General features: G+C 39.0%; 1 protein-coding gene across 1 annotated transcript; it reads right to left on the reverse strand.

Annotated features, from left to right (window-relative positions):
* Nucleotides 1–965: 965 nt before the first annotated feature.
* On the reverse strand, nt 966–22,074 carry LOC117343675. Its single transcript, XM_033906134.1, has 6 exons — nt 21,947–22,074; nt 19,686–19,726; nt 18,586–18,705; nt 16,449–16,710; nt 2,331–2,424; nt 966–1,969 (listed from the first exon to the last, which is right to left on the reverse strand). Exons 1-6 carry the CDS (start codon nt 22,010–22,012, stop codon nt 1,809–1,811), a joined length of 744 nt encoding a protein of 247 aa, XP_033762025.1. The 5' UTR covers nt 22,013–22,074; the 3' UTR covers nt 966–1,808.
* Nucleotides 22,075–23,069: the final 995 nt, after the last annotated feature.

Here is a 23,069-nt window from a genome sequence, read left to right on the forward strand (position 1 = left end):
ACGATGCTGATTTCATACAAAATATAGTTCCGATTACCTTACCAAAAAGAACACCAAGCACTCCGTTAACTCTGGTAATTAATACTTATTATAATTTCTTTTGTGAATAATACTGATATTTAGCATTCGAACGTTCTGGGTCAGGTCATAGTGACATCACCCTATCGAGATCAAGAGCACGTTCGAAGAGCATGTGTAGCTTGTCTTTTCCCTAGGGTGAGATAAGAAAATCTCACTGCGGATATTCCTGTCCAGGGTAAGAGAAAAGAAAATTTCATCCTGGTTAAACTGTGGATATCCCTGTCCAGGGTAAGAGAAAGGAAAATTCACCCCGGTCAAACTGCGGATATCCCTGTCCAGGGTAAGAGAATAAAGTGTCTTGCCCATGGACGTAGCCACAACTGCACAGACCAACCTATGTCTGATCAATTTCCTGAGAACAAAATTGGAAACTTATTGTCTAACACTGATTAATAACTACTCCTGCATGTTTACATATAGTCATGCTGATTATGTAATATACAGAGTAAATTAATACAAATTCCTAAGTAAAAAAAAAATATAAATAATTCCTAAAAAAGCTGAGATTTCCAATATTCCAGACCAGGAATCCAATCACAATCTGTTCGGACAAAACTATTATTATAGCATTTACCTAAACTGAACCTACATACATAATAAACATCTAAATATGGAATTCTGGGAAAATGCAGATTCAGTTTCTATGGAAACCTCTATTGAACAATTAGTAACATTACTATGTAATAACGTACAAGTACCTACTATCTTTTGATTTGGCATACCTATGCAAATAAATACAGTATTATCAATGTACAACATTATACAGCTCTTGACTAGATTCTACTGAAAGATAGAAAAAAATTAAATCAATTATAAAAGTCAAGGAAAAAACATTTCATTAAAATTCATAAAAATGAAAAAATATACAAATTTTTAATGGCCACAAGAATATACATATCAAAACCCTATTTTAATTTCTTTATGTATTTGATAATGTTACAGAACAATAAAGGCTAAGCCTTCTTAAAAATAAATCAATATTAATAGTCCTAACAATCTGCTTACCATTCCATAAATAAGTTCTATAATGTCTGCCTACAGTCTATTTTTAAAAATACTCTCCAATATTTCTAACTCAAGAAAGATACTGGTTTACAAAACAGAATACAAAATTACTTTGACCGAAAAATCTTTTTTTGTTTGTTTTTCATTTAACAACAACAGCATATGTTCCACAAATCTACAGGTTCACTAAACAAAAGATAAAACAAAAAAAACATATTTTCTCATTTACCAGGTTTATAAAAAATATCTTTTTGCTGAAGTCCAAAACATGTTTTTTTGAAATATAAGAATTGCCTAGACAGCATTGTTGGTTGAATAACGAAGAACTTTATGTAAAATATTCGATCACTATTTCAGCTGTTAAACTACTTTAATACCAAATGTTGTTGATGGATAGTAACACTTAATTCCTCCAACCACGTCTTGTAGTCAAAGTCTGGATTTCAAATTCAGAGTCAAATTCAAAGTATTATCATTAATGTTTTATACATATACAATATCAGTGTTTTTCCTGCCCAATTTGAACTATTCCCTGAAAATAGTCTATAAAGTTCACACTTTCTTTAAGAACACAATACATTTATCATGTCAAATATATGGTCTAGTGTATTCATTAATAACAATAATAGATTATCCATGATTTATCCTATATAAATACCATACAACCTTAATAGTATCTAAAACACACAACATTGTGACATAAAACAATATATTCTAACTAATTAATCATTGACCAAGCCATTCTGTGCACTGATGTTGTTAATTACATTCCGATTGTCTGGCGGTGAATGAATTGTCTGACTTGGCGATCCCTGATTGGATGATCTGAATAATGAGTAAGGTGGGGGCTGGGGAAGGCCACTGCTGGTAGGATCGGTACCACCTGAGGAATAAAGAAATAATCTGGTGATGTAGGTCAAAAGTCGAAATGTAGGTTAGATGACCGACTTCTGGTACAGGTACCCAACAGACTGTCATTCCAAAATTAACAAAAAAAAAAAATGTGGAAAAATGCTGCAGATATAATCAAGACACAACTCTTACACACTTGACTGCACACATCGATGGAGGGATATTGTGAAGATTAAACCTAATACCATTTTTCAGAGCACAAGAAAATTGGTTTAAGCATTAGGTACAGGTATATTTGTATATAATTACCTGAAATTAAACTATGATAAATACACTGTACCTATTTTTAAAGCCTTCAATCATTACAGCAATAGGTAGTTTTATTTACTAACCTGAGTTGTTTGTAGATAAATGCTGAGTACCTGGGTATGGAGGAAGTATGACCTCTGACTTATGAGCTGGATATAACTCTGGCTGCATCATCACCTGGATCACAGAGAAAGGTACAAGTTAGGACTATACCTATATACAGGTGTGTGGTCGGGTACCTTTATACAGGTGTGTGGTCGGGTACCTACCGGTATATACAGGTGTGTGGTCGGGTACCTTTATACAGGTGTGTGGGTACCTATATACAGGTGTGTGGGTACCTATATACACTTAATACAGGTGTGTGGTCGGGTACCTATATACAGGTGTGTGGTCGGGTACCTATATACAGGTGTGTGGTCGGGTACCTATATACAGGTGTGTGGTCGGGTACCTATATACAGGTGTGTGGTCGGGTACCTATAAACAGGGTTTGGATCGGGTACCTATATACAGGGTGTGGTCCTGGGTACCTATATACAGGTGTGTGGTCGGGTACCTATATACAGGTGTGGTGGGTCAGGTACCTATATACAGGTGTGTTGGGTACCTATAGTACAGGTGTGGTCGGGTACCTATCTCCAGGGGTGTGGGTACCTATTACAGGTGTGTGGGTACCTATATACAGGTGTGGGTCGGGTACCTATATACAGGTGTGTGTACCGGGTACCTATATACAGGTGTGTGGTCGGGTACCGATATACAGTGTGTGGGGTCGGGTACCTATATACAGTGTGTGGGTACCTATATACAGGTGTGGTGGGTACCTATATACAAGGTGTGTTGGCGGGTACCTATATACAGGTGTGGTGGGACCTATATACAGGTGTGTGGGGTACCTATATACAGGTGTGTGGGTACCTATATACAGGTGGGTGGTCGGGTACCTATATACAGGTGTGTGGGTACCTATATACAGGTGTGTGGTCGGGTACCTATATACAGGTGTGTGGGTACCTATATACAGGTGTGTGGTCGGGTACCTATATACAGGTGTGTGGTCGGGTACCTATATACAGGTGTGTGGTCGGGTACCTATATACAGGTGTGTGGTCGGGTACCTATATACAGGTGTGTGGGTACCTATATACAGGTGTGTGGGTACCTATATACAGGTGTGGTCGGGTACCTATATACAGGTGTGTGGGTACCTATATACAGGTGTGTGGGTACCTATATACAGGTGTGTGGGTCGGGTACCTATATACAGGTGTGGTCGGGTACCTATATACAGGTGTGTGGTCGGGTACCTATATACAGGTGTGTGGTCGGGTACCTATATACAGGTGTGTGGGTACCTATATACAGGTGTGTGGGTACCTATATACAGGTGTGTGGTCGGGTACCTATATACAGGTGTGTGGGTACCTATATACAGGTGTGTGGTCGGGTACCTATATACAGGTGTGTGGGTACCTATATACAGGTGTGTGGTCGGGTACCTATATACAGGTGTGTGGTCGGGTACCTATATACAGGTGTGTGGTCGGGTACCTATATACAGGTGTGTGGTCGGGTACCTATATACAGGTGTGTGGGTACCTATATACAGGTGTGTGGGTACCTATATACAGGTGTGTGGGGTACCTATATACAGGTGTGTGGGTACCTATATACAGGTGTGTGGTCGGGTACCTATATACAGGTGTGTGGTCGGTACCTATATACAGGTGTGTGGTCGGGTACCTATATACAGGTGTGTGGTCGGGTACCTATATACAGGTGTGTGGTCGGGTACCTATATACAGGTGTGTGGTCGGGTACCTATATACAGGTGTGTGGTCGGGTACCTATATACAGGTGTGTGGGTACCTATATACAGGTGTGTGGCCGGGTACCTATATACAGGTGTGTGTTCGGGTACCTATATACAGGTGTGTGGTCGGGTACCTATATACAGGTGTGTGGTCGGTACCTATATACAGGTGTGTGGTCGGGTACCTATATACAGGTGTGTGGGTACCTATATACAGGTGTGTGGTCGGGTACCTATATACAGGTGTGTGGGTACCTATATACAGGTGTGTGGTCGGGTACCTATATACAGGTGTGTGGGTACCTATATACAGGTGTGTGGTCGGGTACCTATATACAGGTGTGTGGGTACCTATATAAGGTGTGTGGGTACCTATATACAGGTGTGTGGGGTACCTATATACAGGTGTGTGGTCGGGTACCTATATACAGGTGTGTGGGTACCTATATACAGGTGTGTGGTCGGGTACCTATATACAGGTGTGTGGGTACCTATATACAGGCGTGTGGTCGGGTACCTATATACAGGTGTGTGGTCGGGTACCTATATACAGGTGTGTGGGTACCTATATACAGGTGTGTGGTCGGGTACCTATATACAGGTGTGTGGTCGGGTACCTATATACAGGTGTGTGGTCGGGTACCTATATACAGGTGTGTGGGTACCTATATACAGGTGTGTGGTCGGGTACCTATATACAGGTGTGTGGGTACCTATATACAGGTGTGGTCGGGTACCTATATACAGGTGTGTGGTCGGGTACCTATATACAGGTGTGTGTGGGTACCTATATACAGGTGTGTGGTCGGGTACCTATATACAGGTGTGTGGGGTACCTATATACAGGTGTGTGGTCGGGTACCTATATACAGGTGTGTGGGTACCTATATACAGGTGTGTGGTCGGGTACCTATATACAGGTGTGTGGTCGGGTACCTATATACAGGTGTGTGGGTACCTATATACAGGTGTGTGGGTACCTATATACAGGTGTGTGGTCGGGTACCTATATACAGGTGTGTGGTCGGGTACCTATATATACAGGTGTGTGGGTACCTATATACAGGTGTGTGGTCGGGTACCTATATACAGGTGTGTGGTCGGGTACCTATATACAGGTGTGTGGTCGGGTACCTATATACAGGTGTGTGGGTACCTATATACAGGTGTGTGGGTACCTATATACAGGTGTGTGGTCGGGTACCTATATACAGGTGTGTGGTCGGGTACCTATATACAGGTGTGTGGGTACCTATATACAGTTGTGTGGTCGGGTACCTATATATACAGGTGTGTGGGTACCTATATACAGGTGTGTGGGTACCTATATACAGGTGTGTGGGTACCTATATACAGGTGTGTGGTCGGGTACCTATATACAGGTGTGTGGTCGGGTACCTTTATACAGGTGTGTGGTCGGGTACCTATATACAGGTGTGTGGTCGGGTACCTATATACAGGTGTGTGGGTACCTATATACAGGTGTGTGGGTACCTATATACAGGTGTGTGGTCGGGTACCTATATACAGGTGTGTGGGTACCTATATACAGGTGTGTGGCCGGGTACCTATATACAGGTGTGTGTTCGGGTACCTATATACAGGTGTGTGGTCGGGTACCTATATACAGGTGTGTGGTCGGGTACCTATATACAGGTGTGTGGTCGGGTACCTATATACAGGTGTGTGGGTACCTATATACAGGTGTGTGGGTACCTATATACAGGTGTGTGGTCGGGTACCTATATACAGGTGTGTGGGTACCTATATACAGGTGTGTGGGTACCTATATACAGGTGTGTGGTCGGGTACCTATATACAGGTGTGTGTGGTCGGGTACCTATATACAGGTGTGTGGGTACCTATATACAGGTGTGTGGGTACCTATATACAGGTGTGTGGTCGGGTACCTATATACAGGTGTGTGGTCGGGTACCTATATACAGGTGTGTGGGTACCTATATACAGGTGTGTGGGTACCTATATACAGGTGTGTGGTCGGGTACCTATATACAGGTGTGTGGGTACCTATATACAGGTGTGTGGGTACCTATATACAGGTGTGTGGTCGGGTACCTATATACAGGTGTGTGGTCGGGTACCTATATACAGGTGTGTGGGTACCTATATACAGGTGTGTGGGTACCTATATACAGGTGTGTGGTCGGGTACCTATATACAGTTGTGTGGTCGGATGGCACACAGTTCAGGGTCCATAACACACTTGACTTTCACCTAGACAACTTGTGAAGTTCTATCCTGGCCAACAACAGTGATGAATCAATTGATATAACTTAATGTCTCACAATTACCGTATTTGACCTAATAAGGGCGCAGGGCGCGGGTAATTGACAGTGGGGGCGCCCTTATTAAGATTAGTTATTCTGAAGTTTTATGAAACAGACTATACCTTATAGCAGAATACCCAAGGTTGTGGAAATGGTAAAATATTCAGTCATAAAAATATTCCAGATGAAGATATCTATTCCTTATCATATATTAAGCTGAAACATGACTTGAATACTCCTGTAAACTTGTAAACCATGCCAGCTGATCTTTAGACCAGAGAACGTGTGTTCCACCATTTATGTTCAAATGGAACTCTTTTGTGTTCTATTTATAGAAACAGGTGATTTCCCAGATCATATCAGACATCGTTTTCTTTGACCTAATAATTGATTTACAATAACTTTTACTAGCTTTCTGTTCTGAACAAAAGTTATTTATCAACAAGAATGAAGTCTTTACTTTATCTTCAAATAAAGATGGTAAGTTATTATTTGTATGTGTGTTTAGTTTTGGGTGCTCTTTGCACTGACATGTCATCTGTAGCCTGTAGGAATACACAAAATGTGGCGAAAACATGTGTTCCAGTTACTTAATTTGCTGAAGAAAATTGAACACATAAAGTAGCAAAATATTTCACATGAATTATTACTTTTGAACACCATTTTGACACTCAGTCAAAGATTTATTTCCTTGAAAAAAGGTAGGGGCCCTTATTAGGGCAGGCGCCCTTATTAGGTCAAATACGGTATTGTAAAAGTTTACATTTTCAGAGTTGTAACAGCTAGCAAGCGGAGTGATGCCACTGGGGATCGAACCCACAGCCCTCGGCTTGCCATTCTGTTAAAGGGAAATCTTCCAATAGCGAGATGCTCAAAGGCAAATGTATTACTATGTACTCTATATAACACAAGAGGCCCAGAGGGCCTGTATCACTCACCTGGTTTCATGAGATATGAAACAAGAATGATGCTTGACTATATTTGTCGCTGGTATTGCTATGTCAATATATATCATAAGCATTTTATATGGGTACATGTACATTGGTTTAATTTTAATACTAACAAGAGGCCCATGGGCCTTAACGGTCACCTGAGATTTGAATATTTCAGTTAATTTAATTGACCCTTTTTGAACCCACCCATCAGCCCCTAGGGGTCAGTCAGGGCCAACCGGTGTATACCATTCAGTCATCCAATGCTGATAATGTTAACAAAGTTAGAATGAATTCCAATAGAAATGAAACAAATAATAGTCAAAAATGTGATTTCCCTATATAAACTATAGTAAAATCTAACCCCCTCCCCCCCAAGGGCAAACTTGTGACCCCAGGGTCATGAAGTTCATTACATTAGTAAAGCACTATAAGACCCTTCGACCTATGAAGAGTATTTGATTCTGTCTTAATTGGGTCTTGAGAAGAAGATTTTTGAAATTTCAGTCTATTTGACCCTTTTTAGCCCTGCCCATCAGCCCCTGGAGGTCAGTCAGGGCCAACATGTGCATGCCATCAAACTGCCATCCAAAACTGATAATGTTAACCAAATTAGAATGAATTCCAATAGAAATCACACAAACAATAGTCAAAAATGAGATTTCCCTATATAAACTGTAGTAAATTTTACCCCCTCCACAGGGGCAAATGTGAGACCCCAGGGTCAGGAAATTCACAATTTTGGTAAAGCACCTTAAGACCCTTCAATCTATGAAGAGTATTTGATTCCATCATACCTGAGATTAGAGAAGAAGATTTTTGAAATTTCAGTCAATTTGACCTTTTTAGCCCTGCCCATCAGCCCCTGGGGGTCAGTCAGGGCCAACATGTGTAAACCATCAAACTGCCATCATAAGCTGATAATGTTAACAAAGTAAGAATGAATTCCAACAGAAATCCAACAAATAATAGTCAAAAATGTGATTTCCTTATATAAACTATAGTAAAGTTTACCCCCTCCACAGGGGCAAACCTGAGACCCCAGGGTCAGGAAATTCACAATTTTGGTAAAGCACATTAAGACCCTTCCATCTATGAAGAGTGTTTGATTCCACTATGTCTGAGAGTAGAGAAGTAGATTTTTGAAGTTTTAGTCAATTTGACCCTTTTTAGCCCCACCCATCAGCCCCTGGGGTCAGTCAGGGCCAACATGTGTATACCATCAAACTGCCATCACAAGCTGATAATGTTAACCAAATTAGAATGAATTCCAATAGAAATCCCACAATTTATAGTCAAAAATATGATTTCCCTATGTAAACTATAGTAAAGTTTACCCCCTCCCCAGGGGCAAACGTGAGAACCCAGGGTCAGGAAATTCACAATTTTGGAAAAGCACCTTAAGACCCTTCCATCTATGAAGAGTGTTTGATTCCACCATATCTGAGAGTAGAGAAGAAGATTTTTGAAGTTTTTGTTAATTTGACCCTTTTTAGCCCCGCCCATTAGCCCCTGGGGTTCAGTCAGGGCAAACATGTGCATACCATCAATCTGTTATCTCATACTGATAATGTTAACCAAGTTAGAATGAATTCCATTAGAAATCCAACAAATTAAAGTCAACAAGAGGCCCATGGGCCTTAACGGTCACCTGAGATTTGAAATATTTCAGTTAATTTAATTTACCCTTTTTGGCCCCGCCCATCAGCCCTCAGGGGTCAGTCAGGGCCAACATATGCATATTATCAAACTTTCATCCCATGCTGAAAATGTTAACCAAGTTAGAATGAATTCCAATAGAAATCAAACAAATCAGTCAAAAATGTAATTTCCCTATATAAACTATAGTAAAATTTAACCCCTCTCCAGGGGCAAACTTATGACCCTCGGGTCATTAAATTAATAATTTTTAGTAGAGCACCTTAAGACCCTTCCAACTATGAAGAGTATTTGATTCTACCTTATTTCGGTCTTTAGAAGAAGATTTTTGAAATTTCAGCCAATTTGACCATTTTTAGCCCCGCCCATCAGCCCCTGGGGGTCAGTCAGGGCAAACATGTGCATGCCATCAAACTGTCATCCCATGCTGACAATGTTTACCAAATTAGAATGAATTTCAATAGAAATGAAACAAATAAAAGTCAAAAATGTGATTTCCCTATATAAACTATAGTAAAGTTTACCCCCTCCCCAGGAGCAAACTTGAGACCCCTGGGTCATGAAATTCACAATTTTAGTAAAGCATCTTAAGACCCTTCCAACTTTAAAGAGTATTTGATTCCAACTTATTTTGGTCTTGAGAGAAGAAGATTTTTGAAATTTCAGTCAATTTGGCCCTTTCTAGCCCCGCCCATCAGCCCCTGGGGGTCAGTCAGGGCCAACATGTGCATGCCATCAAACTGTCATCCCATGCTGACAATGTTTACCAAATTAGAATGAATTCCAACAGAAATAAAACAAATAAAAGTCAAAAATGTTGTTTCCCTATATAAACTATAGTAAAGTTTACCCCCTCCCCAGGGGCAAACTTGAGACCCTGGGGTCATGAAATTCACAATTTTGGTAAAGCACCTTCAGACCCTGCCATCTATGGAGTGTATTTGATTCCATATTATCCGAGAGTAGAGAAGAAGATTTTTGAATTTCAGTCAATTTGGCCCTTTTTAGCCCCGCCCATCAGCCCCTGGGGGTCAGTCAGGGCCAACATGTGCATGCCATCAAACTGTCATCCCATGCTGATAATGTTAACCAAATTAGAATGAATTCCAATAGAAATAAAACAAATAAAAGAGGCCCAAAGGGCCTTAACGGTCACCTGAGATTTGAAATATTTCGGCCAACTAAATTGACCCTTTTTGGCCCCACCCATCAGTCCTAATGGGGTCAGTCTATGAAGAGTATTTGATTCTAACATATAGTAGATAAGAAGATTTTTGAAATTTCAGTCAATTTGACCCTTTTTGGCAACGCCCACCAGCCCCTGGGGGTCAACCAGGGCCAACATGTACATACCATCAAACTGTCATCCCATGCTGATAATTTGAACCAAGTTAGAATGAATTCCAATACAAATCCAACAAATAATAGTCAAAAATGTGATTTCCCAATATAAACTATAGTAAAGTTTACCCCCTACCCAGGGGCAAACGTGAGACCCCAGAGTCATGAAATTCACAATTTTGGTAAAGCACCTTAAGAGCCTTCCATCTATGAAGAGTATTTGATTCTAACATATCTGAGAGTAGAGAAGAAGATTTTTGAAATTTCAGTCAATTTGACCCTTTTTGGCAACGCCCACCAGCCCCTGGGGGTCAACCAGGGCCAACATGTACATACCATCAAACTGTCATCCCATGCTGATAATTTGAACCAAGTTAGAATGAATTCCAATACAAATCCAACAAATAATAGTCAAAAATGTGATTTCCCTATATAAACTATAGTAAAGTTTACCCCCTACCCAGGGGCAAACGTGAGACCCCAGGGTCATGAAATTCACAATTTTGGTAAAGCACCTGAAGATCCTTCCATCTATGAAGAGTATTTGATTCTAACATATCTGAGAGTAGAGAAGAAGATTTTTGAAATTTCAGTCAATTTGACCCTTTTTGGCCCCGCCCACCAGCCCCTGGGGGTCAACCAGGGCCAACATGTACATACCATCAAACTGTCATCCCATGCTGATAATTTGAACCAAGTTAGAATGAATTCCAATACAAATCCAACAAATAATAGTCAAAAATGTGATTTCCCTATATAAACTATAGTAAAGTTTACCCCCTCCCCAGGGGCAAACGTGAGACCCTTCCATCTATGAAGAGTATTTGATTCTACCATATCTGAGAGTAGAGAAGAAGATTTTTGAAATTTCAGTCAATTTGACCCTTTTTGGCAACGCCCACCAGCCCCTGGGGGTCAACCAGGGCCAACATGTACATACCATCAAACTGTCATCCCATGCTGATAATTTGAACCAAGTTAGAATGAATTCCAATACAAATCCAACAAATAATAGTCAAAAATGTGATTTCCCTATATAAACTATAGTAAAGTTTACCCCCTCCCCAGGGTCAAACGTGAGACCCCAGGGTCATGAAATTCACAATTTTGGTAAAGCACCTTAAGACCCTTCCATCTATGAAGAGTATTTGATTCTACCATATCTGAGAGTAGAGAAGAAGATTTTTGAAGTTTTAGTCAATTTGACCCTTTTTGGCCCCGCCCACCAGCCCCTGGGGGTCAATTAGGGCCAACATGTACATACCATCAAAGTGTCATCCCATGCTGATAATTTGAACCAAGTTAGAATGAATTCCAATACAAATCCAACAAATAATAGTTAAAAATGTGATTTCCCTATATAAACTATAGTAAAGTTTACCCCCTCCCCAGGGGCAAACGTGAGACCCCAGGGTCATGCAATTCACAATTTTGGTAAAGCACCACAAGACCCTTTCATCTATAAAGAGTGTTTGACTCCACCATATCTGAGAGTAGAGAAGAAGATTTTTGAAGTTTTAGTCAATTTGACCCTTTTTAGCCCCGCCCCTCAGGCCCCTGGGGGGTGGGGACCATATAATTCACAATTTTGGTTGACCTTTAGCCATAGAAGCTTCCTGCCAAATTTCATTGAATTTGGTTTAGGGGTTTTGGAGAAGAAGTCGAAAATGTAAATTGTTTACGGACGCACGACGCACGACGGACGACGGACGACGCACGACGACGGACAAAAGGGGATTAGAATAGGTCACTTGAGACTTTGTCTCAGGTGACCTAAAAATGTGATTTCCATATATAAACTATAGTAAAGTTTACCCCCTTCCCAGGGGCAATCCTGAGACCCCTGGGTCATAAAATTCACAACTTTGGTAAAGCACCTTAAGACCCTTCCATCTATGAAGAGTGTTCGATTCCACTATATCTGAGGGTAGAGAAAAAGATTTTTGAAGTTTTAGTCAATTTGAACCTTTTTAGCCCCGCCCCTCAGGCCCCTTGGGGGTGGGGACCATGTAATTCAAAATTTTGGTTGACCTTTAGCCATAGAAGCTTCCTGCCAAATTTCATTGAATTTGGTTTAGGGGTTTTGGAGAAGAAGTCGAAAATGTAAATTGTTTAAGGACGCACGACGCACGACGCACGCCGCACGACGGACGACGGACGACGACGGACAAAAGGGGATTAGAATAGGTCACTTGAGACTTTGTCTCAGGTGACCTAAAGATGCCACAAAGTGCATTAATTCATGAAATGAAATTGACTTTTGGCGCGACCCCATAGGGATGCTACCACCGAATGTGAGTGATATCCATTGCTTAGTTTTAGAGAAGAACTTGTTTAGACCAATTGACCCCGTTTGACCCTGCCCTCTGTCACCTGGGGGGTCAGCTCCTTCCTTTATACAATTTTGAATCCCTACCCCAATAGGATGCTACCAGTCAAACCATTGCTAAGTTTCAGAGAATAAGTTGTTTAAATCAATTTAGCCAAATTGACCCCTTTTGGCCCCATCCCTCAGCCCCCTGGCAGCCCAGGTCAACCCCAACATTTGTACAATTTTAAATCCCTACCCCATAACCATGCTACCATACAAATGTGAGTAATATCCCTTACTTAGTTTCAGAGCAGAAGTCGTTTATTTCAATTTTGCAAAACTGACCCCTTTTGGCCCCGCCCCTCAGCCCCCAGGGGGGTCGGCCCCGTCATTTGTACAATTTCAAATTCCTACCCGAAGGTGATGCTACCAGTAAAATATGAGAGATATCCATTGCTTGGTTCCAGAGAAGAAGTCAATTATATGAATATAGCCTGATTGACCACATTTGGCCCCGCCCCTCAGGCCCCTGGGGGGTCAGCCCCATCATTTGTACAATTTTGAATCCCCACCCCATAGTGATGCTACCAGGCAAATATGAGCGACAGCCATTGCTCGATTTCAGAGAAGAAGTCGTTTATATCAATATAGCCGGATTGACCACATTTGGCCCCGCCCCTCAGGCCCCTGGGGGGTCAGCCCCATCATTTGTACAATTTTGAATCCCCACCCCATAGTGATGCTACCAGGCAAATATGAGCGACAGCCATTGCTCGATTTCAGAGAAGAAGTCGTTTATATCAATATAGCCGGATTGACCACATTTGGCCCCGCCCCTCAGGCCCCTGGGGGGTTAGCCCCATCATTTGTACAATTTTGAATCCCCACCAAATAGTGATGCTACCAGGCAAATATGAGCAATATCCATTGCTCGATTTCAGAGAAGAAGTCGTTAATATCAATATAGCTATATTGACCCATTTTGGCCCCGCCCCTCAGGCCTCTGGGGGGTCAGCCCCACCATCTGTACAATTTTGAATCTCCACCCCATAGGGATGCTACCAGGCAAATATGAGTAATATCCCTTTCTTAGTTTCAGAGCAGAAGTCGTTTATTTCAATTTTGCAAAACTGACCCCTTTTGGCCCCGCCCCTCAGCCCCCAGGGGGGTCGGCCCCGTCATTTGTACAATTTCAAATTCCTACCCGAAGGTGATGCTACCAGTAAAATATGAGAGATATCCATTGCTTGGTTCCAGAGAAGAAGTCAATTATATGAATATAGCCTGATTGACCACATTTGGCCCCGCCCCTCAGGCCCCTGGGGGGTCAGCCCCATCATTTGTACAATTTTGAATCCCCACCCCATAGTGATGCTACCAGGCAAATATGAGCGACAGCCATTGCTCGATTTCAGAGAAGAAGTCGTTTATATCAATATAGCCGGATTGACCACATTTGGCCCCGCCCCTCAGGCCCCTGGGGGGTCAGCCCCATCATTTGTACAATTTTGAATCCCCACCCCATAGTGATGCTACCAGGCAAATATGAGCGACAGCCATTGCTCGATTTCAGAGAAGAAGTCGTTTATATCAATATAGCCGGATTGACCACATTTGGCCCCGCCCCTCAGGCCCCTGGGGGGGTTAGCCCCATCATTTGTACAATTTTGAATCCCCACCAAATAGTGATGCTACCAGGCAAATATGAGCAATATCCATTGCTCGATTTCAGAGAAGAAGTCGTTAATATCAATATAGCTATATTGACCCATTTTGGCCCCGCCCCTCAGGCCCCCAGGGGGTCAGCCCCACTATTTATACAATTTTGAATCCCCACCCCATAGTGATGTTACCATGCAAATAGGAGCAATATCCTTTGCTTGGTTTCAGAGAAGAAGTCGTTTGTATTAACAGAGCCAAATTGACCCCTTTTGGCCCCGCCCCTCAGACCCCTGGGGTCAGCCCCACCATTTGTACAATTTTGAGTCCCCACCCCATAGGGATGCTTCTGACCAAATTTGGTCAAATTCTGATCAGTAGTTATGAAGAAGAAGTCAATTGTTGACGGACGGACGACGGACGGACGACGGACTACAGTATGGCATAAAAGCTCACCTTGGTCCTTCGGACCAGGTGAGCTAACAAGTAAAACCTGCCATCAGTCATGTACTATGCAAAATGATAATTTAGTTCCAAAATGATATATACACTATCTTTTTGCCAATTAGTAGCAGACATACACGTACCGTATTTTACCTAATAAGGGTGCAGCGCATGGGTACATTGACAGTGGGGGCGCCCTTATTAAGATAAGTTATTCTGAAGTTTTATGAAACGGCTATACCTTACAGCAGAATACCCAAGGCTGTGGAAACGGTAAAATATTCAGTCATAAAAATATTCCAGATGAAGATATCTATTCATTATCATATATTAAGCTTAAACATCACTTGAATATTCCTGTAAACTTGTAAACCATGCCAGCTGATCTTTAGACCAGAGAACATGATGTGTTCCACCATTTATGTTCAAATGGAACTCTTTCGTGTTCTATTTATAGACACAGGTGATTTCCCAGATCATATCAGACATCCTTTTCTTTGACCTAATTATTGATTTACTAGTCTTTTACTAGCTTTCTGTTCTGAACAAAACTTATTCATCAACAAGAATGAAGTCTTTTACTTTATCTTCAAATAAAGATGGTAAGTTATTATTTTTATGTGTGTTTAGTTTCGGGTGCTCTTTGCACTGACATATCATCTGTAGGAATAGACAAAATGTGGTGAAAACTTGCGTTCCAGTTACTTAATTTGCTGAAGAAAATTGAACACATAAAGTAGCAAAACTTTTCACATGAATTATTACTTTTGAACACCATTTTGACACTCAGTCAAAGATCTATTTCCTTGAAAAAAGGTAGGGGCGCCCTTATTAGGGCAGGCACCCTTATTAGGTCAATACGGTATATGTGAAATTTGAGAGAATTGGGAATACACCCAGATGGGAACTCCAGCAGCAACTGTACATGTGTATACCATCAAAATACATTTACATATGTAATTAACTTTGATTTATTTTACAACAATCGCAAAGCAATCTATACAAGATGCCTATAATGGGCCTGTATCATTTACCTGTAGCTTATATTTATTAAGTAATTTAACTTATGTAAAATCAAAATTGATACAGGACAAGGATACATAACTCAAATCCATACCCTTTATTTTCTCATCAATTTGTCATTATCTTAACAATGTAATTGGTATTCATTATTTAGAAACAAATACTTTTAGGGTTTTGAAAATTTGACCACAGTGACCTTGAAAATAAGTCCAATTATTTTTTTAACAAAATTGATAGCCCTTCATCCAGCATACTACAATATCAAAACTCTTGGCCTCTTGGTTAATGAGAAGAAGTCATTAAAAGATTTGAACACATGACTCCTGTGACCTTGAGAATAGGTCAAGTTCATTTGGAAAACCCTGGAAGCCCTTCATCCCAGCTTCTACTGGCCTAATATCATGACTCTTCTCTGATAGATTTTACAGTCAAATCTGTACTAGCGGACACCCTTACATAGTGAACACCTGTCCATAACGGACAGTTCCGGGAATCCCAAATGAAAATCACTATATAAATATCATTTGACCCCCTCTGACCTTGAAAATAGGTCAAAGTCATTCACATTAACAAACTTGGTAAGCTTTCATCCCAGCTTCTACTGGCCCTAGGTCATGACCCTTTGCCTTGTTGGCACTTGACACAGACAACTGGATGGCAGATGACATACCAATGCATATGACCTTTGGGCAGGCAAGCTAAAAATTAGTCTCTTAACGATGTGTTACCTCTGAGTAGGGTGGAGGCTGTAGTGTCAGTCCAGATCTGATGTCTCCACTACCGGTGTAGCCAAAATTGGAATGTGAAGACTGGAGATGGGCATGATTGGCACCGATTCCAGTCCTTATGGTGCTTGGCTGAAGGGGATTATGTCCCAGCTGTGAAGTCATTGTCACTCCGCATACCCCACGAGACCTAGCAAATCTCTGTCGCTGTTTATAGTATCCACAGCCTCCGAAGCAAGACATGAGGACAAACAAGATGATGAACCTGTAAATATGGTCAAAGGGAAGCAACTCTCAGACACCAGGTGTTATACATCAACTCCTTGGCTAACAGGACTGGTTCTTGGCCGCGTCATACAGGTTGTTTGTTATACAGTGTTATTTCATGGTAAAAATACTTGTTATGGACAGAGGTCATTATACACAAGTGGTCGCTAGTTACTCAAAGTTCTCTTGTGAAGTTCAAAGCAAAACTGGATCTTAATCCAAACAGATGAAATTATTACTCAAAGCTTTGATTTGATTTGATGAAGCAGGATTAGGCAAAAGATATTTCAACTTATCAAAGGTTTATCCTAATGATGATAAAACTACGACATATACAGATACTGTATATACTCTAGAAACACTGAAATCAGTAAATTTGACTATTTGTTTCTATAGTTACCATGATAATATTGAAACTGTAACAAAGGTCCATATAGCTAAAGGCACTACAAGAACACTTGATTGATGTGTGTTGAAAGTTTTCTATCTTGAATAGTTTTGAAGATATGCTCCAGAAATGCTCCTCGACAGATGGCTAGAACTGGTTTGCATATCTCCCAGCCCGAGCCATCAACCTTCATTTGGCGGGGATAAAAAAGATTTTGGGAAATTTTAACATATCTTGCTAACATGAGACCATGAAGGAAAGGCATTCATTTAACAAACTTGGAGGCCCTTATTCAATTAATTTGCATGCTACTAGTCAAATATGCCCCTGGACCTCTCAGGCATTGTTAAAGGAATCAATTAACCCATGATGCCCATGTGGTGACCTTGAAAGATTTTTATGCCATTCATTTGAACTAACTTGCTTACCTTCTCCCTAGCATGCTACTGGCCAAATTCCATGACCCTTATAGCCACTTGATTAAACACGTTACCCTTTTGACCTTGAACATAGGTTAATGGCATCATTTGAACAAACATTATAGCCCTTCATCCCATTAGATGTAATGCAAGTGCTTCTAGTCTTATATCATAACCCGATCCTCTTGGTTATTAATAAGCAACACCTAGAGGTCAACCATGTGTCAAAGCTAAGGTTACCATGGAAACAATGCATAATTTACTAATTAACATGACATTATATAAATCCATTCTAGCCAAATCAGGAAACACTTGCCAATGACTTTTACCAATAATCTTTAAGAATTCTTTATTTTTTTACAGGTGTCTTTACATAAGGTAAACAATTTTATTTAAATAGTATAGATTAAAGGCCATGCCCTAATCACATAAGTGCTATACTCACCATGACAATGTCACATGATCCATTTCGACGGTGGAAAACTTACCATTCAAATCTAAAATAGCCAGCCTTATATAATATATATGTGGAATGAATTTGAGAATTTTCCAATAAATTTAAGTTTTGCAATAAATATACTATAACACTTGTATCATTACAGAAAGGAATTTATCAGTTCTTTATAATTTAATAAGTCATCCACCTAAAGGCCCGGGACATGTCAAATTATGTGAGTTGAACAAATTACCACCAGACATTGTCTCCTGTCCTACCACAGGCTCACCAGACATCATCAATCAGCCATCCACTCTCATTATACAGTCATTATACCGTGATCACCAAGTAGAGCAAAAATAACTTTCTCCATTTTCACCCCCTCTGGCATTTCTCCTTCGAATTGTTGAAGTTGGCCAGTACCATATCAATAGATGTAGATGAATGACTGAACTTGTTTAACTCATTTCATATTATATTGCCATTCGTGGAAGATCCTTTATTTTTGGGGCATATATATATAAAAAAAAAAATAAAAATTATGTGAGCCTATTAGTTGGAATTTACAATATCTTGAATTCATAGTCATGCTGACAAACCCTGACAAGATCACGATAAACAAATACACACCAGAAATACCACAGGTTGTAAAACGACACCCTGAACGAATAGGCATGGTGATCGCGATTACTATCGTTGTCAACACCATAGCAACATCCACTCGGACAACAGCTCTTCGGATAGTCACACCTGGAACATGTAGTGAATATAATACCTACATTGTAGATTCAAGTAATAGCTGTTTGTTAATTAGTGGAGAGTCCATTAGATTAGTTTTCATTTATGAGTATTGACGTATGTAGTTTCATTCATCAATGTTTTCTAGATATGCGTACTGTTAATGATATCAACACGATCGACCTTGTTTATCAGTACAATTGACCTTGTTTATTGTATGTGTATCATTAATGATTAGCCTTGTGAGTCGTGACTATATAATTATTAAACACAGGAACATGTACGACTATCCTAGTATATAATATTTACCCAACAGGCAACAGGAAGATTCTGAGGTTTGTCAAACAGGGACCACCCATTGAAGTGGTTTCATTACGATTGAAGTAATATTTGGGTATCTTATACCGACAAAATAAAAAAAAGTTTTTTTTTCTATTTCGAAGAAAAAAAGAAATCGCAAAAAATTAGATACCTGAAAAATTGAATTGAGAAAAGCGTGGATAATTTATAGTTATAATGCAAACTATTTTTTTTCAAACTTCTGGAAAAAAACAGTGAAAATCTAAATCACTGCAAAAACAAACAGGTTGTATGGTTAAATAATAAAGTTGGATGGGTCTTTATAAATACAACTTAACTTATTTTATTTTTCAGATATATCTTATTATTTTGCAATTTCATTTTATCTTAAAAATAGTGAAAAACATAACCTCTTAAAATCACTGTATACACTTTGTACGTACATAATATTCTTAACGAAATACATTTCTGGCTAAACCCAGTATCTGTAATAAAGAAATTATGAGAATATTTTTACAGTGTCATGTGACATTGCCTCATGAAAAAAATAAATCCTTTGTTTTCTTGAATTCGGTTTTTGACTATCTAGATGTATTGAAAAAACAAATAGTATTGCATGAAACACATCAGAAATTATATATAATTACAGCATATTAAGGAAATATATCATTTACTAGTCGTAATTTTCTTACCTTTCTCCTGTGTCGCTACAGTATTGTGTATCAGCTGTAACCTGAATAACAAAAGTCATAATTACAACAAAACAGGGTATTATGGTATATAGGAGACCCAGGTCCAGGTTTTAGCCTTTTAAACAAAGAACAAAAACTGATTGCTTTGATGAATGAAAGTAACTTACAATATCTTTTAGCTAGCACAGTTTGTAAAATGTATCGTAGAACAGAGACCTATATACTAATATTAATATATTAATATCTAGGTCTCTGCGTAGAAGAATGAACTTTTAATACAACAAGTATATCAATTTAACTGAACATGTATTTTTGTTTCTCTTAGTGTCTGATAAGCCTTTACTTCATAGGCGAGATGTCAATTATAAATTGTTATAATTCTGTATAGTTATAATACTTTTGATGTTTTATGTAAAATTGACATATGACACTTTAATAAAATACATGTATACTGTATTGTATTATACTCTATTCTCTGTACCTTTTCTAAGTCATAATGAGCATATATGATTAAAAAAATCCCTGAATTACATACATGTATATATATATATATAGATTTCATTTCAGTTGAATTCAAGTTTTATTCTGAACACCTTACCCTCATTACTTGGCTCTCGTCCCAAACCCATATAATTTCAGAAAAATATTAAAAGACATGAAAAATGACATTTATAGGCAGTTGGCTTGTATATCAAGGTTCAATTTTTAGTTTTCAAACAAATGTAAATATGTATTTTAAGAATAACCGTATTTGACCTAATAAGGGCGCAGGGCGCGGGTAATTGACAGTAGGGGGCGCCCTTATTAAGATTAGTTATTCTGAAGTTTTATGAAACAGACTATACCTTATAGCAGAATACCCAAGGTTGTAGAAACGGTAAAATATTCAGTCATAAAAATATTCCAGATGAAGATATCTATTCATTATCATATATTAAGCTTAAACATCACTTGAATACTCCTGTAAACTTGTAAACCATGCCAGCTGATCTTTAGACCAGAGAACGTGTGTTCCACCATTTATGTTCAAATGGAACTCTTTTGTGTTCTATTTATAGAAACAGGTGATTTCCCAGATCATATTAGACATCGTTTTCTTTGACCTAATAATTGATTTACAATGTCTTTTACTAGCTTTCTGTTCTGAACAAAAGTTATTTATCAACAAGAATGAAGTCTTTACTTTATCATCAAATAAAGATGGTAAGTTATTATTTTTATGTGTGTTTAGTTTCGGGTGCTCTTTGCACCGACATGTCATCTGTAGCCTGTAGGAATACACAAAATGTGGCGAAAACATGTATTCCAGTTACTTAATTTGCTGAAGAAAATTGAACACATAAAGTAGCAAAATATTTCACATGAATTATTACTTTTGAACACCATTTTGACACTCAGTCAAAGATTTATTTCCTTGAAAAAAGGTAGGGGCGCCCTTATTAGGGCAGGCGCCCTTATTAGGTCAAATACGGTACTAATTTATTGAAAAGAAATATGGTCAAGGGAGATAACTCATTTTGACAAGAAATAATATCTGCCAGAAAATGTGATAAATCAATCATAGACATCTACAAGTGAACAGGAATGTTATTTTTTAACATATAATTGTGCAAAAGATGCATCAAAACTATATTAATCAACTATATATATTAATAACCCTCCTTACAATGTAAGTTATCCCCTTCAACATAATTACCTCCCTTGTTGGTTGTGTGTCAGAAAGAAAACTTATGATATATATTTTATTATGACACTACTTTTGACAAAATATATTGTAACAATACCACACAGACTGGATGAGACAGATATTTTTTATTAATATTTTTATCATTTTAGTGTTTATTATATAATCAAACCAGGGTTACCTCCCCCTAACCGAGTGGGTCCACTAAAAGAGGTTGTGACGAGAAGTGATTATGACCTAATGTTGCGTTCTACAATAAATTAATGCTAAAATAGTATATATCGTGACATAGATAATTTTGTACAGCGAATGAGCTATGCACGATTATCTATTTCATATCTGATTTGTGAAGGGAAAAAAATAAAGCAGAACCACAGTATACCGCTTAAGCTTATGGACATCATGATCCCGGACATATGTATCGTTAGATGTACCTGTGGACATGTACAACTATTTATCACACAAATGTTCACACTGTTAGGCTCTATAATTTTCATCAACAATCGAATCTCCACGAACATACACAATCAAAATCATGACAGTAGCGAAAAGCCGATCAAAAATAAACTGGACTTACGTGTTGGAAAATTTCTAACGAGAAAATAAGCCATGTCGTCAAATGAACATCATATTTGATAACCATCTTGCTCCTATGAATCAGTGTAAAGATCCAGTTATGATTGAGCCTGTTCTAGTGTCACAACATTTCCTTCCACTTCCGGACATGCTCTATCAAACGCAACAGCCGATGAACTTTGACCTTGGTAATGTGTTGCAGATGCTGAGACACGCACGTGTGCAGATGGCTGAACACGTGATCAAATGTGTTGCGATTATATAACTTTGGTCTCCATGCATGGCATATTGTTTGAAAAAAATGATATTACATTCTGAAACATGTAATAACTTATAGGAAATATATATAATGTATATTGTGTATATCATATCGGTGCGGTTTGGTTTCAAAAATGCCCAGACCAATTATATATATATAGAATGCATAGAAATTATCAAAAATATCAATTTATTCGACAAACAAGCTTACATACAGAATCCAGACTAACTATATTCTCTGCTTAATGACTATTTGATAGATATATTACATAAGATCAGGCGTATGTATGATACAAATATTTACTGAAGTGTGGACTTAGTGACGAGGAAATTTGAACAATTTAGGTCACATGATATTGTCATTTATCCACGAAGAAATAAATGGCGACTTTATTTCAATCAAATGCTATAAGATATATACCTATATGTTATATAAGTTGGAAACCAGACTGGTGGATCTTAACCAGCAGCGTTATTTCTTTTACATGTACATGTATACATGTACAGTATTCCGACAGAAGAACGCGTACGTCACGTGCATGTGACAAAAAACATGTCCGCGGTCATGCAGGTGGAAAACAAATTATACAAGTCGATGGGAGGCCCAGTTTTTATATACTGGAAATGGAAAACCTCGAATTATCACATATCGAGGGAAAGGAAAAAATCAATAAGGTTGTTTAATTTGATGTTAGCGCCACACTGTCATGATGCGTTGCCATAACAACCACATGGACTAGTATAAGCTCAAGCTCCTTACGGACCTATCCGATAAGGTACGAATATGTTTTATTCATTTTTTTTTACTTTTAATCGTGACTAGCAGATCCACCAGCAGTCTGCAGCCAACATCAGCTATATAATAG

This window comes from Pecten maximus, chromosome 15, assembly GCF_902652985.1.
Source record: "Pecten maximus chromosome 15, xPecMax1.1, whole genome shotgun sequence".
Lineage (NCBI taxonomy): Eukaryota > Metazoa > Mollusca > Bivalvia > Pectinida > Pectinidae > Pecten > Pecten maximus.

Bases quoted from the DNA above. Each gene is read 5' to 3' on its own strand.
- LOC117343675 (XM_033906134.1), bottom strand. From the start codon at position 22,012: ATGGTTATCAAATATGATGTTCATTTGACGACATGGCTTATTTTCTCG. The intron at 19,727-21,946 runs GTAAGTCCAGTT...TTTGTTATTCAG, and splicing joins CGTTAGAAATTTTCCAACAC to GTTACAGCTGATACACAATA. The intron at 2,425-16,448 runs GTAACACATCGT...TCTGTGATCCAG, and splicing joins AGCCTCCACCCTACTCAGAG to GTGATGATGCAGCCAGAGTT.